General features: G+C 46.8%; 1 protein-coding gene across 3 annotated transcripts in view; it reads right to left on the bottom strand.

Moving 5' to 3' along the window:
* Nucleotides 1-14,300, bottom strand: part of LOC308550572 (protein FAM169B-like) — a 69,642-nt gene extending 55,342 nt beyond the window's left edge. For 2 of the 3 annotated variants that reach the window (XM_081124527.1, XM_081124528.1), the window contains exons 1-2: nt 14,250-14,300; nt 663-793 (exon numbers count right to left, since the gene is read on the bottom strand). In XM_081124527.1, the coding sequence (XP_080980653.1) occupies nt 663-793; nt 14,250-14,280 (162 nt within the window). In that variant the 5' untranslated portion in view covers nt 14,281-14,300. Of the gene's footprint in view, nt 1-662; nt 797-14,249 lie in introns of all 3 variants that reach the window. The other variant, XM_081124526.1, reaches the window with a different exon arrangement.
* Nucleotides 14,301-16,263: the final 1,963 nt, after the last annotated feature.

The raw sequence follows: 16,263 nt of genomic DNA, 5'->3' as shown, positions 1-16,263 counted from the left end.
TTACTTACTGCAGTGGGAAGAAAAAAGATCTTAAAAGTAACACAATATTTAAATTTTACCCACAATCCCACCATCCTAATAAATTATTCTCATTCTATCCACTCCTTCCTAGTACATGTTCAAAATGCAACCCTGTCAGTGCTAAAAATCATAATGGCTATCACTTCGCTTCAACTGATATAATATCATTCCAAATCACAAAACTTTAGAATTGAGCCCAAACTTACAGACCAAAGACCAATCAATCCCTTGGTTTTACAAATGGGGAAACTGAGGCCCAACAGGCATTACATACAGTATCTCATTTAATTCTCATAACCACAGTATGAGGCAAGCTTTGTCACTGTCCCAATTTCAGAGATGAGAATACAAAGATCAGAGAGATTAAGACACTTGCTCAAAGTCACACAGCTAGTAAGTGGTAGACCTGGGATTCACAACAGGCTGTGTGGCTCAGTGCCTTGCAGAACTGGACTTATATGCAGGACTCCAGAATCCCAATCCAGGATTCCTTCTGCTTCTCAAGGCGGAATTATATAGTATTCACTCCAGAAGTTTTTGTTTTTTTTTAAATCTGTAATACATTTTCACTACCATTTTACTCTTTAATGAATATATTAGATTCTTCAGAGCTCTCTACCAACATGGAAGATCACACATACCTGCTCCCCAGTAGGCAGAGAGAAGACCTCTGCTGAGGACTGTGCCCCTTCCCCAAGTGTGGCATAGTAAGCCAGAGCTGCTTCCCGATGCCCTTCGGGGTCATCTTCCAAAATATCCACTGGGTAAATGCCTGCTAGGGGAAAAGAAGGCAAGAAATGACATAACTTTGACTCTTTTGTTAAAAGGAAAGTCACTTATTTCTTGAAGATTAAAAAAAGAAGCACCCAAAGAACATTTACTTTAAAAATTATGTTCACCTATTTTTTAGTGAAAAAGAAAAAAGCAGGCATCAAAAGAAAATAAAAGGCATTCCTGATGGCAGGGTTGGCACCAAGCTCAAGGAGATGTGAGGTCACCATGAGCCCTATTAGACTGTTGTGGAAACTTCCTTTCATGCAACCAGACCACCAAGTGGCTTCCACAGGGTCAGCCACAGTGGCCATGTGCACGAGCAGGTAGGGACCTGGGAAGCTGAGACTAGCTGGTTAGAACTGTGATGGCTCTGACAAAGTCCAGCTTGCATTATGACTTTGTGAGCTCACATACACATGCAGGTTGCTAAGCTCTGCCCATTCCCCATTAATTGGGCCACCTTTTGTAACAGAGTATAAATGTTGAGTTAGTCTGCCTTGAAAACCTACAGCACCTCTTCCTCACCGCCACACTTCTGGAGGAAAATCAGATCCTTAAATAATCACACAAATTGACAGCATCCAATTCAGCCTGGAAGTGGCTGTTGGTTTCCCTGAGATGCTGGCTGGTCTCTGGATGGCATGTCCCCAAGTGGGAGGGGCCTCTGTCACTCCCTCCCCTTCTGTGGACCCTGCATCTGATTCAACTCTGGGCGTCCTATGGGTGGAGGAGGCTGCTGAAGCAGCTGTCTGTCTCCCCCCTCTCCCTGCCACTTTTCCTCTCCCTCCCCCTCCTCCCCTTCTCTCTCCACACACACATTCAAGGAATCCCAGGCCCCCTCTCACTACAATGAGCGAAGAAGCCCCAGCAACTGATCAGATATGACCCACTGGATGAACCTATAGCCCATCCCCACGCCTTGCTGGGCCCTCCAGGCAGAGAGCTCGGGAGCCAGGTGGATCTGACCCAATGGTTCCTTATCAGAAACCACTTCAAATCTTTCACTGAAAACAAACTCAGCCTGCGTGACCTCTTTCCAAATGTCCTGATGCTCTTAGTTCAGGGCGTCGGGGTCCCCTATCAGCCTCTGGCCTCATCCCCTCCCTTCCATCCATCCACAAATCACAATAACAACTATGCTAGCAGACCCTGGGCCCAGGTGCCCACTGAGTCAGGCTTAACTCCCATTACAGAAGAGGAAATTGAGGTCTGAAAAGGAGAATGCTGTGCTAGAGACTGTGGCAACACCAGGGCATGCATGTAAAACACTCAGGTCATGAGTGACCCCACTGAAACAGTGTCCTGTCCCAATCCCTGAGGCCTTACATGTCCCCTCCCCTGCAGCACCCCAAGTCCTCGGCTCCTCTGCCTTGCCATCCTCAAGGTTTACATACCTGGGAGCCCTCCTGGAGCCCCAAAAGGCAAGGGCTCATTGAGTCCTGTGTTCAAATCTTAGCTGGGCCTAGGATGGGAATTAATACGCCTTCACCACCTCTGGGTCCTGTAGGAACTCACACACCTTGAACTTGACCCTCCATAGCAGAGGGAGCTTCACCCCCTCCACCTCCACCCAGGAAGTGCAGGACCCCTCAGGGCAACCTCAGTGCAGCCTTCTCCTCTGCCCTGACCCACGCCCCACGAAGACCCCTCCCTGTGCCTTTCCCTTCAGCTGAGCTCTCTGCTCAAACTGCTGTTCATTTCATCTACTCGGTCAAGTGGCTCCCAAAGGTAAAAAAAAAAAAAAAAAAAGATTCAGTGTACATTTAAATGCATTAAAAACAGACTGCGCGCACCCTGGGGCTCCTGTCACACTGCATACTTATCCCATGAAATCCACTTAAATTGCTATCTTGCTCAAAATGCCCCAGGAATGTCCATTTGCTTTTTTTTTTTTTTTTTAGGGGGAGGGAGAGAAACATCGATGTGAGAGAGAGACATCAATTAGTTGCCTCCCCGGCCTCAACCAGGGCTGGGGATCAAACTTGCAACCCAGATACGTGCCCTTGACCAGGAATCGAACCCGTGACCCTACGGTTCACAGGCCAATGCTCTAACCACTGGACCACACCAGCAGGGCTGGAATGTCCACCTTCTTAAGGAGTGACATACCCTGACTTTCACATTGTTGCAGGCCTGGTGTTTGGGAGATTTGTTTGTCAGATCCAGGCTTTTGGTCCTCTCTTATGAGGTGGAGGGCTGACAGAAAGGCCCTATCAACCAGTCCTACAGAGAAGCTGAACTTGGCTCCTTGAGACCCCTTGTAACAGGGAGACACTGCAGTTGTCCCGGTTTCCCTAGAGGGGCATAGTGTGGAGGTACCTCACCTAAGACCACTGGGCCCAGAGGCCTGGCTGACCCCGGGTGCCGGGGCCAGCCGGCAGGCGAACGAGGACCTGATTGAGGGGGTGAGGATTAGAAAAGAAAGACTCATAGAAAAGGATGGGATCGGGAGGGCTACAGCCAAGGCAGAGCTGAGCTGAGCTGAGCCGGGCTGCGCCCCGAGTTTATTGATTACAAGCTTTTTATAGTGCACCCAGACCACCATACCCAAAACAGTGACCTTTTACCCAGTTCCTGCTCTGCACAAACATTCTTGTTTGTCTAGACACTCTGTCTCCAAGTCAAGGTCTTTGTGCAGGGTTTCTACTCCCTAAAGCAAAGGATACTATGTAATCTTAACTAAGCTACAGGAGGCAGAGGTGCTAGCTCTGCCGACCCACCCTGCGGGTCAACGTGCCAGAGATTTCTCTCTAAGGCGACGCTAGGGTCGGCGAGCCCCTGGAGAGACTCCAGGGCAGCACCCTACCAGGCAGAGGTGCTAGCTCTGCCGACCCACCCTGCGGGTCAACGTGCCAGAGATTTCTCTCTAAGGCGACGCTAGGGTCGGCGAGCCCCTGGAGAGACTCCAGGGCAGCACCCTGCCAGGGAGACCATTCAGGAGGGGCAGCCAGCCGGCTCCCCACACCCGGGGAGCCCAGGGAGGCCTCTGACTGGTTCTGCCATCGCCTTCCAAGGGCTGCCTGGCACCGGTATGGTCACATGTGGACAGGAGAAATGCAGAGAACGTGTCTGCTCCTTGCACAACATGAAATCTTTTCCCTGTAACTTATGTTGCTGGGGCTGAGAACCCCTCAGAGAACTCAGAGGACAATGTCCCTAGGGCACCCAAGACACTCCGGGCTTTACTGCCTGGATGAACTAGAAGTGGGTCCCTTGGGAGGCTTTTTTCAGGAAGCCCGGGAGAATGGATCTTGAGAGTGGGAGCTGCCCGGGCCTACCTCTGGGGAGCAGGGCGCCAAGGACATAAATGAGCCCTCCCTCCAGGAAAAGGATGTCTGAGTCTCTCGAGGCTCACACCACAGCAAGGCACCCACATTTGGTTCCTTTAAAACCTGGAAGCAAGGTGAAGAGCCCTGCACCCCACACACAGGGCCTGCTGCACCCTGAGCAGGCCTGCGGTACAAGGGGAGGCCGAGGCTCTCCAGCCTTTCAGTTCTAATAAGTTCTCCTCCTTTTGGGGAATTTCCCCGGTCAGAAAAGCTGAGCAGCTTCCCTCTTACATAGAAAATGTTTGGGTTAGCTTTCTGGGAAATGGGGCCAGAGTGAAAGGAACAGCTAAATGAGGGAGAGGAGAGGGGACATCCAATGCCCACTGGAAAGGAAGACCCCCACCCTTGGATGAGAGAGGCATCTCCACAATCCCAAGAGAAGGAAGACCCCTGCCCAACCCAGAAGGAAGGAATGAACACACTCACACTCACACACACACAGGACCCTGCCTGCATCCCAGAGGGAGGAAGGCCCCACCTATGCCCCAAACTACAAGGGCACACTTGGGCAATGCAAAGGGGCCCTGAGGAAGTAAACAAGCCTGGGGTGTCTTACGCACGCTCTGGAGGCCGAACCAGGCTGCCACGCTCGCTTTGGTGGTGATGGAAGGCAGGCCTGGGCAGGGGCTTCCAGATGTGAAATGCTAACAGGCTTTAATAGCTTGAACTGAACAGGAAATATTTTTCCAAAGCCAAAAGAATGTAATCTTTTCAATACAATGTAAAATGCTTTTAGGAAAAAAAGGCCCACAGTTGAAATGATAATTCATTGCAGACTGTAAAGAAATGGAAATCCCCAAATGAGCCCCAAATTTAAGAATTCACTTTAAGCATATGTTTGCTGTAGTCACCAAAAAACAAAATACTTAAATTTTTATGTTCTAGAGAAAATACTTAAATCATTCAGGATTTTTGTGCCAAAGCTTGAGCTCCCAGGGTTGCTTGAAAGGCATGCCACACACCCCTGAGCCACGGCCTGTCTCCCACTGGGGATCAGCCAGCCACTGCTGAGGAGTTGGGTAAGGCCTAATGATCCAGGGCTTTCAGCACTTTTCGGTCCTCCCTATGTAAACAGCAATGCCAGTAAATGAAGACCTTCACAGGGGTCAATGCTCTGTACTTAACCATTGATTCAGTATCACTTGCTGAATATTCTCTCCAAATACCACTTTACCACAAAGATTAGAAAAATTCTTTCATTTCAGCAAAGTGTGGTTTTTCTCATATGAAAAACATTAATAAAGATATTTTTAGAACGTTACTGAAAGCTTCTACCCATTGGTCACTGCACAGCATTGTGTCATTGGAAAAGCTGAGTATAATCACTTGATTTCCTTTAGTAATGGGGATTGTCATTCTAAAATTACAAAAAGAACAAGTCTCACTCATGATAATATGTGAAAAAAATTTGAGAATGCAAAACTATAAAATGGTATTTGACTTTTGTTTTATAAAAATGGTTGAGTAGATACAGCTTGTACAGAATTTTTTTATTTTTGTTTTTGTTTTTACATAAGTGGTGTGTGTTTCTTCCTTCAGAAATTAATTTCCTTCTAAAAGAAAATTTTTGTCAGAAGGGATCCTTATTATAGAAGAAATCTGACTAGGGGGCTGAAGTGACTAACTCTGAGCTTAGCAGAGGGCTTGGAGGCTAGTTTCTGACCAGACAGAAGAGGACACTGTAAGGGACAGGAAGCAGAAAGTCTCTACACTGGTCTGAACCCAGGTTGTCCACACAGCCAGGGTGGTAGGGAAGCGCCAATAAGAAGATGATTTCCAAACGTCACCTCAAGCCCGGCCGGTGTGGTTCAGTGGCTTGAGTGTCATCCCATGCACTAAGAGGTCACTGGTTCAATTCCCAGACTGGCACATGCCCAGGTTGTGGGCTCTATCAACAGAATGGGGTGTGCAGGAAGCAGGTGATCAATGTTTCTCTTTCATCAATGTTTCTATCTCTCTCTCCCTCTCCCTTCCTCTCTAAAAAAATCAATAAAAATATATATATTTTAAAATGCCACCCCAATTGCTCAGAATTCAGGACCAGCAATTCATCACGATCCCAATTTCTAGTGAGGCATTCATTTCTTTTCACAGTCTGATCCCCAGAGCTGTGTACGTGCTTAAGAGAAACTCAGTATTCATAAATGCAAACTTCATCCTGAGCCTCCAAAGAAAGCATTCACCACAGGAAGCCTTAAAACTGAGAACTACTTTTAACTTAAAGTATGATTACATTTACTTATTTTTTTAACAGGGCTGTTGCAAACAGTAAATAGCCGAATACCCACAGTTGTGTGAGGCAGTGCCTGGCATGTATTTAATATTGTGGAATCCAGGGTTTGTGCACCTTTCACTGTGACTTCCCTTGTATCATGCCAGCATTTTCACAAGTACATCCTGAGGAAGGCAAGCTCCACAAGCTATGCTGTGCAGGGGGGCTTCTGAGGCCAGGACATTTCAAAAAGGGGGCCTGCTGTGCTTTCAGAGCTTGCACTTGGAGTTCCATGTGCCTGTCAGCAATCAGAACATTTAAAAATTCTGCAGCAATGGAATCTGCTTAACCCAGCATTTATTTCTCAAACTTACTTAACTAGGGACCCTTTGTTCCAGAACTCTGACAGGTGACAACACACACCTGAGAGGAGAGTGCTTGAAATAATGTCAGAGACTGAGAACAAACATGCAAATGCTTGGAGCTCAGGGCCCCCAGGAAAGGGGGCCAGGGTGTCGGCACAGCAATCCTCCAAGCAGAGGAGCGGAGAACAGAAGGGGAAGCAAAGACACACTTGGATATTTTCGTTGGTTTTTGATGAGCATCTGATTGCCAAAATATTCTTAGCAAAGAATTGAAAAAAAAGTTGGAAGACAGAATGTAGAATATGTTAGAATGTTTTGAGCAGATGAGCAAAGTTGTCAGGGAGTGGAGGCAGCTCTGGGAAAGGTCTGCAGGTGGTGGCGGGAAGGTTTCGTACCCGGTTAATTGACAGGCAGCCTGTTGCTCTGTTATCACATATTCAGTATTGGCCAATTCTCAACTTGTCATTGACTTGGCTGAGAATAAACCCCTTGTCCCAAATCTGAGATGGTAAATATGCAGATGACTTTCTGTGCCACCCACACAAAGGTTTATGTAATCCTAATTGCTTTTAATATGAAGGTCTCCTAATCTGAGCTTCAGTGAGTCTTTCTTTTAGGCAAATGACACAAAGACAAAACTATTCCCCCCCCCCCCCAGAATTATGCAAAAGGATAGGAGGTGGGAATGAAACATACTGTTCCTTCTGCATGCAAAGGTATATGACACTTGGGGACAAATGTGGAGTCCGATTTGGGGCAGACAGGAGGAAACAGCATCTTAGCTATCTGCTTCCTTGTCACACCTCCCCAACAACAGGCCACAAAGGCAGTGAGGTTTGGCCATGAGGGCAAGGGCACTCACTAGCTTTGGGGTCATTCAGACCTGATTTTAAAAAATCCTGGAACATATAAAAAAATAAACTGCCATGAAATGGCCAGCATAAACTACAGAATCAGACACACAAGCACTGCAAATACTGAAATTACCCAATATATAAATATTAAGTAGGGAATTTAAAGGACCAAGATTTTTTTCAATTGCCCAATAAGATTCTAGGGGAAAGAAAGTAGATCTAGAAATGAACATCTTAAATAACCAATGAACTGAAAAATATATATGAAGAAATTATCCAGAATGCAGCACAGAAAGACAAAACAGGTGGAAAACATGAAAATCGGGTTAAGAGTCATGAAGGGTAGAATGATGAGGTCCAGTAACAACATAATCGAAGTTCCAGAAAAAGAAAACTAATTTAAAAGAGTCAAGATCTGAAGAAAGAATGGTTGAATTTTTTTCAGAATGAATGAAAGACACCTATTCTCAGATTCTGGCATCCCAACCAACCCCAAGGCAAGAAAAAGAAAAGTCCTCACCTAAACACACTGTGGTCAAACCGCAAAACAAAAATACAAAAAGGGGATCATAAAAGCCGCCAGAAGGGAAATACAGACCCTCCCTTGCCAATTACATCGACAACTTCCCTCTCACCAGCAATCATAGAAGCCAGAAGACAATGGAAGAACATATTTATTTATTATATCTTTATTGATTTCAGAGAGAGGAAGGGGGGGAGACAGATAGAAACATCAATGATGAAAGAGTCATTGATCAGCTGCCTCCTGCACACCCCCTGCTGGGGATCGAGGAGCCCGCAACCCGGGCATGTGCCCTGACCGGGAATCGAACCACAATCTCCTGGATCCTAGGTCGATGCTCAGTCACTGAGCCACGCTGGCCAGGCTGGAAGAGCATTTTTAAAGCGCAAAAGGAAAATACTTTCATCCTCCATCTAGCAAAAGTAACTTCCAAGAATGTGAGTGAAAAAAAAAGTTTAGGAAAACAAAACCTGAGTGAGTCGCCCACCTGCAGATCCTCACTTTATTTCTAAAGGGTGCCTACCAAAGGAAAAGAAAATGACCTCAGGAAAAAGTTAGACAAAAAGAAACAGGAGCAAAGAAACTCAGAAACATGGATAAAATCCAAGCCAATGCTGACCATCAAAACAGAACCAGCTAATTTGAAATTTAAAAAATCAAAATAGACTAAGGTGCTTCACAACAATAGCACATAAACTGGGAAGGGGGTAACTGGAGTGAAAGCATGCTCAAGCCCTGATAAGATTCCAGAAAAAGTTTAGAACTGATTAATTTCAGAATAAATTAGAGTTAATACGCATGTTAAAATTTCTAGGTTAGCCTTTAAAATAATAGAAACATAGATATTAAATTTTGAAGCAGGAAAGAAGGAAAATGGAATTAGGGCAAGAACAGGGGGAATCTCAATTGAAAAGAAGGCAAGAAATGACAAGATGATCTGTGTTCAATTAAATTCATATTTAATTATTATTTATTTAAATTCATTTTTAATTCAGTATTTAATGGTTATGATTAAAAACAGATATTCGTCAATAAGTAACTAGACTATGTTTTTGCAGGACAGATGTTGTTTTATTATTGTTTTTACCCCAAGTATTTTTTAAAGATTTTAATAATATGTTTTTTCAGTATTCATGTATTATGAAAAAACACTAGCAATACCTTTGTTTCTGCATAGCTTAAAAATTTTTTTTCCTAGCTGTTTTAATAGCATCAACATGGGTGACAAGTGCATTACAAAATCACTTATTGGAAAACATAAAGATCAAAACAACCCACTATAATTCACTGGGTGTTATACCCATCTACTCACATACATACACTCATCCAAAACAGTACACTATGCGGCAGCGTAACAGAGGACAAGTGGGCAGGGAGACAGCATTGTGAGGGGAAGGTTTATACAATCTGACATCTCTACAACATGGACTTCTCAAGCACTTACTACTGAATGAAACATTCAGAGACTTTGATTTTGATTAGGGTTCATTTCAGCAAAATGCAAGAAAATGAACACGACTTTCTCCCTCTCTGTTAATGGAATTTGCGAGTAGTGGTTAGACACTTGGTTTCCAAGAAAAACACATTTATCTTAATTTCTGCAAGTCAAGGAAACCCAGTGGTGTAGAAGGGTTTGGGCCTGGGGGAGCCCCCACCCCACGTACACATGGACAGGAACTCTCCCTCAGCCCTCCCTCAGAGACCCCAGCCCTCAGCCTCAGGTGGTGCCCAGTGGCCCACGTGGCTGCGCTGCTTTGAAGGAGGAAAGAAGTGTCAAAAGGTTTCCATGCCTCCAGAGACAACGGGGTTTAAGTGGGAAATGAGGGCGCTGCCTGGGCACAGGAATGTGAGAAGGCTCCCAGTGGGCCAGAGAAAGACATGCCTGGGTTTCAGCACACAGAGGCCTTCAGAGCCACACATGCTGTGTGTCTTACCCCCACCCAAGCTTGCTGACTGCTGGCCCAGAAACCAAAACCCCATAGCAGCGGTTGGGGTGCACTCAAAAGAAGGGAGTTTGTAAGCCACAGCTGCTACATCATCACCATAATAAGTGTTATTCAAAGGCCCCAGACCTCCAATTGCTACTGACAGTCACTTAACTCCACTGTCTCCCCCCAGCGCCCGTGATTTGAAAAGTCACGTGACACTTTGGGCATCTAACAACAAATGTGACCAAATTTTGCCCTGAAGTTGGTTTCTCTACCACACAACACAGCAGAAAACAAGGCATTTCCTATAGCGCTGTTTGGAAGTTTCCTGGGCTGAATGTCAGCAGCGGGGCAGGGAGCCAGCTGCCACCAGGAACCCAGCTCGGGTCAGTCAGCCAGTCACCAGACCAGGGTTTCAAAGGTTGGAAAGACAATGCTTCAGTTCCAGTGCCCTCCCACTGCCCAACCTGAGTCATGACTGCCCGGTCATTCACTCTGTACAGCCAAGACAGGGTCAGGACCCAGCCATCTCTGGCCCTGCCGCATGCAGTAGAGATCCCCGTTCACACAGATACAGTGCAGCCCTTGATGTCTAATGTGCCCAGACCATGAGGAGGGCCCACTCAGGACCAGCCCTCACAGAAGAGCAGGGTCCCTAGAAAGACATTGCCGGGGAATGGGCACTCGCCCCAGGGGTGGCAGGCTGCTTGCATTGCCCCACATCCTGAAACACCAAACCTGCAGAAAATCCCTCCCAGCACAGTAACCCTTCCTACCGCCACAGAACCAACAAAGGTCTTCACCACACCTAAAAGGACCTGAGCCCTCCACTCAGGGCTCACAGAGCAGCTGCCGTGTGCCAGGAGTGAGCAGGGCACCAGGGCGGAAAGGTTACTAAGGGTCCCGCTTCTGAGTACTACAGTCTGGTTGAGTTGAAGTAACTGACAAACTTTTTTTGGCCAAGTGGACTTCAGAGACCATCCTGGCTTTGCCCTTCCCTCTGGATGAAGCGCTGAAGGCTACAGACGCACTGAATGACAGTGATGAGTCCCAATTCTAGCCCAGGTCCCGCCCATCGCCCCCCAGTGAGGCTCTGCTCCCCAGGAACTGGATCCCCAAGCCTGCCGAGTCCAAGCTCCTCTACGGACACACTTGTACAGCTTGGACTAGGGAAGACCCCAAATGGCTGATGAGTATTTGACAGTTTTAAAGTTTTATGTCAACATGGGGTCATCTCTGAGAAACTGGCTCATTACCTCCTTCCAGAGCATCCACTTTTTGAGGGTGGAGAGGAGGGCTCCATTTTAAACTTTACCCTATGACAGGTTCCTTTCTCTGGGGAGTCAGACCACGCCCTACCCCATTTGAATCCCAACACTGCCACCTACTAGCAGGGTGACCCTAGGCAAGTGACTTCACCTCTGTGCCTCAGCTTCTTCACCAGTAAAAGGAGGACAGTGATAGTATCTGCGTTTACTACTTATTATGAAGATCTGTTAAGGTAGTGCATGGAAAGGCCTCAGTGTAACACCAGGCATCCAGTAAGTGCTCCTAAGGGCTAATTTCCCCCAAATGTTGCCAAGTCTCCCAACATATAAGGGAAATGCCACCTTCCCTCTTCACATCAGCACCTCAAGCCCAGCCTTCTCCCTCTCCTTGTCCTCTTTAGAAGGAGCAGCTGTGCCTGCCCTGATCAGGGCCCTGTGACATGCTGACCCCTTGACCCTCCTTCCCGGCTGACTCAGGTCTGCACCTGCTGGTCTCCTTCAGCACCAGGCCTGCCAATGGCTTTTTCTCTTTCTGGTCTCTCCTCCTTCAGGTCTATGTCTCAAACCAAGCTGTCTGAACTCCCTCTCTGAGCCCTCAGTTCCTGGCCTCCCAATGCCCAGAGGACGTGCTACCCAGGCCCCCATCTCCCCTGCTCTCTCTCCACTCAGCTACAGGAGTCCCAGAGTTAAGGGCAGGCACTGGCTTTTCTAGATTCCTCCTCCACTCTTGGTTCTAGAGTCCGTTCCTTTATTTGTGTCACCACTGTTGTCAGGATGTCCCTCCTTGCTTGGAGCTTTCCTGTCTGTAACGCTCTGCTTATTTCCAGTGCAAACTATGCAACACCTAACTTTTCTAAGTTGGAACACTAAACCGACATCCTAAATGGAAATTATAAAATAGGTCATTCTCACAAACACTTCAATTTTGTGTGTAAACAGAAGGGGTGGGGGCAAACAAATGGCCACCTCTGTGTCTACTCCACATTTCAGGATGGGCCCAGCAGTCAGCTCTGGTGAACACAGGCCCTCATCTAATAGTCCTTACAAGGCAGCTCAATTCCTTGTTTTACAGATGAGGGAAGTTCAAGGTGAAGGATGAGGGAGTAACAGAACTGGACTGTGTCTGGCTTTCTTTCCTTCCCACTAGACTCCAAGCTGAAATGACAACAACAGATGGTCTGTGGAACCTAAGGTCTCCAGCATCAGGGAAATTAAAAACACATACATGTTCAGGGGGTGGGGAGAACGTGTGTGGTCCTGAGGCATGCCTTGCATTATTATTGGGAGCCCCCAAAGCTCCCTTGGATAGTACCCCCTAACCAGACACACCAATCAGACACACCAATATTGAGAAGTCTCATCTAGATACAGAACACAACTATCACGGAAATGTCACAGTTTAGTGCCAGAGCTGAGCGGGGACTGGATACAGCCTTATCTGAAAGCATAATTCTTAGATTAACGCTTCCTTGCTGAAGAAAAAAGATTCTCACGTAGACATGATTTGCTCAAAGCCCTTTTGGAAATGGGCTATCAAAGTTTGGGCAACAGTTCAGCTATGCAAAACTCCACTCCATTAGGATCTAGCGAATGTGGAAATGATTAAAGGGCGACTGCTGTGTGTCATCTGGGCCATCAGCACCTATGAAAGCCCCAGTGAATGCTGAAGTAAATACAGGGAAATCCTTTAACCATTTAGGCCAACAACACTTTTTCAGAAGATGAAATTAACCATTGCTTTTCCCATAAAAACAAAGTACATCTGGGTAGCATCCACACAGCTCTAAGGTAGTGGTTGGGAGGGACTGACTTATGGTACCACTGGGAAGCAGAGGAGAAGGGAGAAAGAAAGCATGGTCTGAGCAGCTCTGGTGCAGGCTGGCTAAGTGTTAAAACATAGGAGATATTTCTGTACAGTAAGCCCCCAAGTGGGCAAAATCTCCAATTTGTGCACAAGAAAGATGAAAGCAAAAGAATAGGTCACTTTTTCTCTTGCCTCAGTTCTCACACATATATATTGGCAACAGAACTCACTATCCACAGCCATGACAACCAACATTCCAGAAAGGACCACATAAAAATCAAAATTAAAAAGGAAACAGTATCTCCCCCTCTAAAAACAGAGACAAAATCCTTTGTCAATCTCTAGATCAGTGAAAACTTTGAAGAGGAATGTAAGTAATTCACACAATTGGCTAGTGGCCACCTTCCCTCCTTAACTCACTTGGAAGCAGAAGGAAAACAGCTCAAAGGCACAGCTCTTAAGTGCAGGTCATAAAAACAAGTACCTCACTTAAGGTCACAAACAGTTCTAGGACTCTAAGCAAAACAAGTACAAAGAAACCAATTCTGCCATAGGCTAATTGATATAAATAACACTTAGGTTCCTACCGCATCTCATCAACATTATAATAAAACTACGTTTGTTTCTAATAGGGCCAGCCACTTAAGGGGATGTGTTCCAGAAATGTGTCCTCAGGCCACTTCGTGGTGGTTGTGGGAACATCATACCTAGAGACCTCACAAGTTCTCAGCATCTAACTCCCAAGCCTGCTCCATGCAAACTTGACTCCTTTGCGGGACTTGCTGAAACCCTTTGCAGATCTGTTTCAAGTGCTTTTTCTCCAAACCCAGAGAGCACTGGGCATAGCCCCACCTGGGGCCCGGGAGACAGCGTGCTCCAGGGCACCCCGAGCCAGGGTCTGCTCCTCGGGGGGTGAGCGCCAGAGCCCCACCAACCCCGCATCCAATGTCCCTGCCCACTCGTCTCCTTCCCTGGAGGCGACAGGTGCTGGGATCACGGAGCTCAGGCGCCAACTCAGGGAAAGTTCTCCTGCCCAAGGCGCGCTGTTTACTGTCCGCGTTTGCAGCAGTGGGGCCGGGAGCTATCCCGCCAGCCCAGCCATTGAAACCCGACACGCGGGGAGGGGCCGTCAGGCTGAGGGCAGAGAGGCTGCTGGCAGGGCTCCCCTTACCTGCGGCTCCCAGGGCCGCTCCAGCCTCCATGCTCCGGCTCCCACAGTGTTGTGCCCGCCCCTAGCCCGCCTGATCTCACCTTCTCCTGTTCCCGCCCCGCCTCCGCGGTGGCCCAGCTCTGTCCCCAAGGGCTGCCCCTGCCCTGCCCCCTGCCTTGGGGCCAACACCACGCAGTCATTGTTGCTAGGGACCGCCGGCTCCCCAAACAGTTTGCAAAGCGAGTTCGCCAGCTCGAAGTACTTAATTCCCCTGAATTCTTTGTAAAAGGAAACTACCCCCACATCTCGCCAGGGCCCCTGGGCCTTGGCTGGGCATCCCCTCCCCGAGCCCCTCTTTCTGTTTCTATGGGCAAGAAACGTTTGCATTATTGAAAATTTACACAGTTGAAAAACGAAAATTTACACACTTGAAAAGTGAATGGCACACATAGCAGAGGGCATTCAGTGATATTCACTGCCCATTCCAAAGTCTTTTCCATTTTTCCTGACAACTGTCAAATTGCTGCTTTTGCTGATAACCAATTCTTTGGTTTATTAAGCTTATACTCACTTGAAATAGAAATATCCAACAAGAGGCAAATGGTTCTTCAGTATTTCTTCTTGGCCTGTGTCAAGGTGTTTCTTCACAGGGGAGGTAGGAAGCAGGGGTGGTTTTAAAAGGCCAACAGCCTTGGAACCAAAGGCCTGTGGTCAGTCAGCTGGTGCCTCCCCTCTTCGGTTGGCAGGTCTGAGGTTGGTGCTTCTGCACTAGTCCCCTCCAGTGCATCCTAAGCCCTTCTGGGCCTCTGTCCCTTAACTCATCTGCCTGCCTTGTCCCCCTACCCCAGCAAATAGTGCCTGGGGTGGGAAGACTCCCAACTGCTCCCCCACCTTGGGAGCAACCCATCTAAGGAAGGCCAGGGCACCCCCCCATGCACGGGATGAAAAAGGGCTCCAGTTCTGCTTCCATCGCACAAGGCTGCAGTATGCACAAGCTGCATCCCAGTGCTGGAAGGTTCCCCTTACAGTCATCCCTGAGTCACCTCTTGGAAGTTTGAGATTTCACTTCTCCAGTGATGAAAACACAGAAGAACTTGGGCGACAGCATTCAGGACACTTAGTTCCTCCAAACACTGTGTCTCATTCAACAGTTATTAGGCTCTACTATGTGCCCTGAAGAAAGTAAGGACACTAAGCATGTGGGAAGGGGAAATGGCAAAGGCTACAGCAAGTGCAAAGACCTGAGGTGTGAAGAAAACTTTTTTAGCTCTTCACCCATTGTGAAGCCCCTGAAAATCATGGGTGTTATTTAAGATACTGGTACATGGCGGAAACATTTATGAATCTCTGCTTTAAGACATACTTCTTCAAGGCCTTGTTACTTTTTTAAAAAGTTTTTGTGCTGTTTCTTAAGTTACTCACATAGTACCCAAATACACTGTTCCTTCAGGGAAAAAAAAATGCTTCTCATTCAACTCCTGGTCACAAAGTCCCTGTTTAGTCCACTACTTCCTCTTTCCCTTTATAGTTTCTGGCTTTTCCATCTTGCTTGGGTAGGCTGACGTTACCCCAAAATTAGAAAATAAACTCTTCTACATTTGCTTCCAACATTTTTTTGACCTTTATATTTGAATTTTAAATCCAACCAGAATTTATTTAGGTATGTGGTATAAGGAGCAGATCTAACTTTAGCCAGGTGTTCCCATGCCATTAAGTGGTCCATTCCTTCCCCTACTAATTGGAATTACTTCCTATATCATATATTAGATTCCCATATACACCATGGCTGTTTTATTGACCATTTTACTATTTCTACTACAATGCCACACTATTTTAATTAGCACACTTTTATCACGTATTTGGATATCTGGGAGGACAAGTCCTTCCTTATCAAATATTCAAACAAGCTCATTAAGGATATTGGGGATTGAATGACTGAAATAGCACATAGTCCTGAATATTAATTTGCATACTAACACCTTCAAAGTCTTGAATCCTCCCATCAAAGAACAGAGGCACATTTGGGGGTGACTCC

This window comes from Miniopterus schreibersii (assembly GCF_964146895.1).
Source record: "Miniopterus schreibersii genome assembly, chromosome: 22".
Classification (NCBI taxonomy): domain Eukaryota; kingdom Metazoa; phylum Chordata; class Mammalia; order Chiroptera; family Miniopteridae; genus Miniopterus; species Miniopterus schreibersii.
The sequence above is the reverse complement of the archived record's forward strand: the minus strand, read 5'-3'. Positions and strand labels throughout refer to the sequence as shown.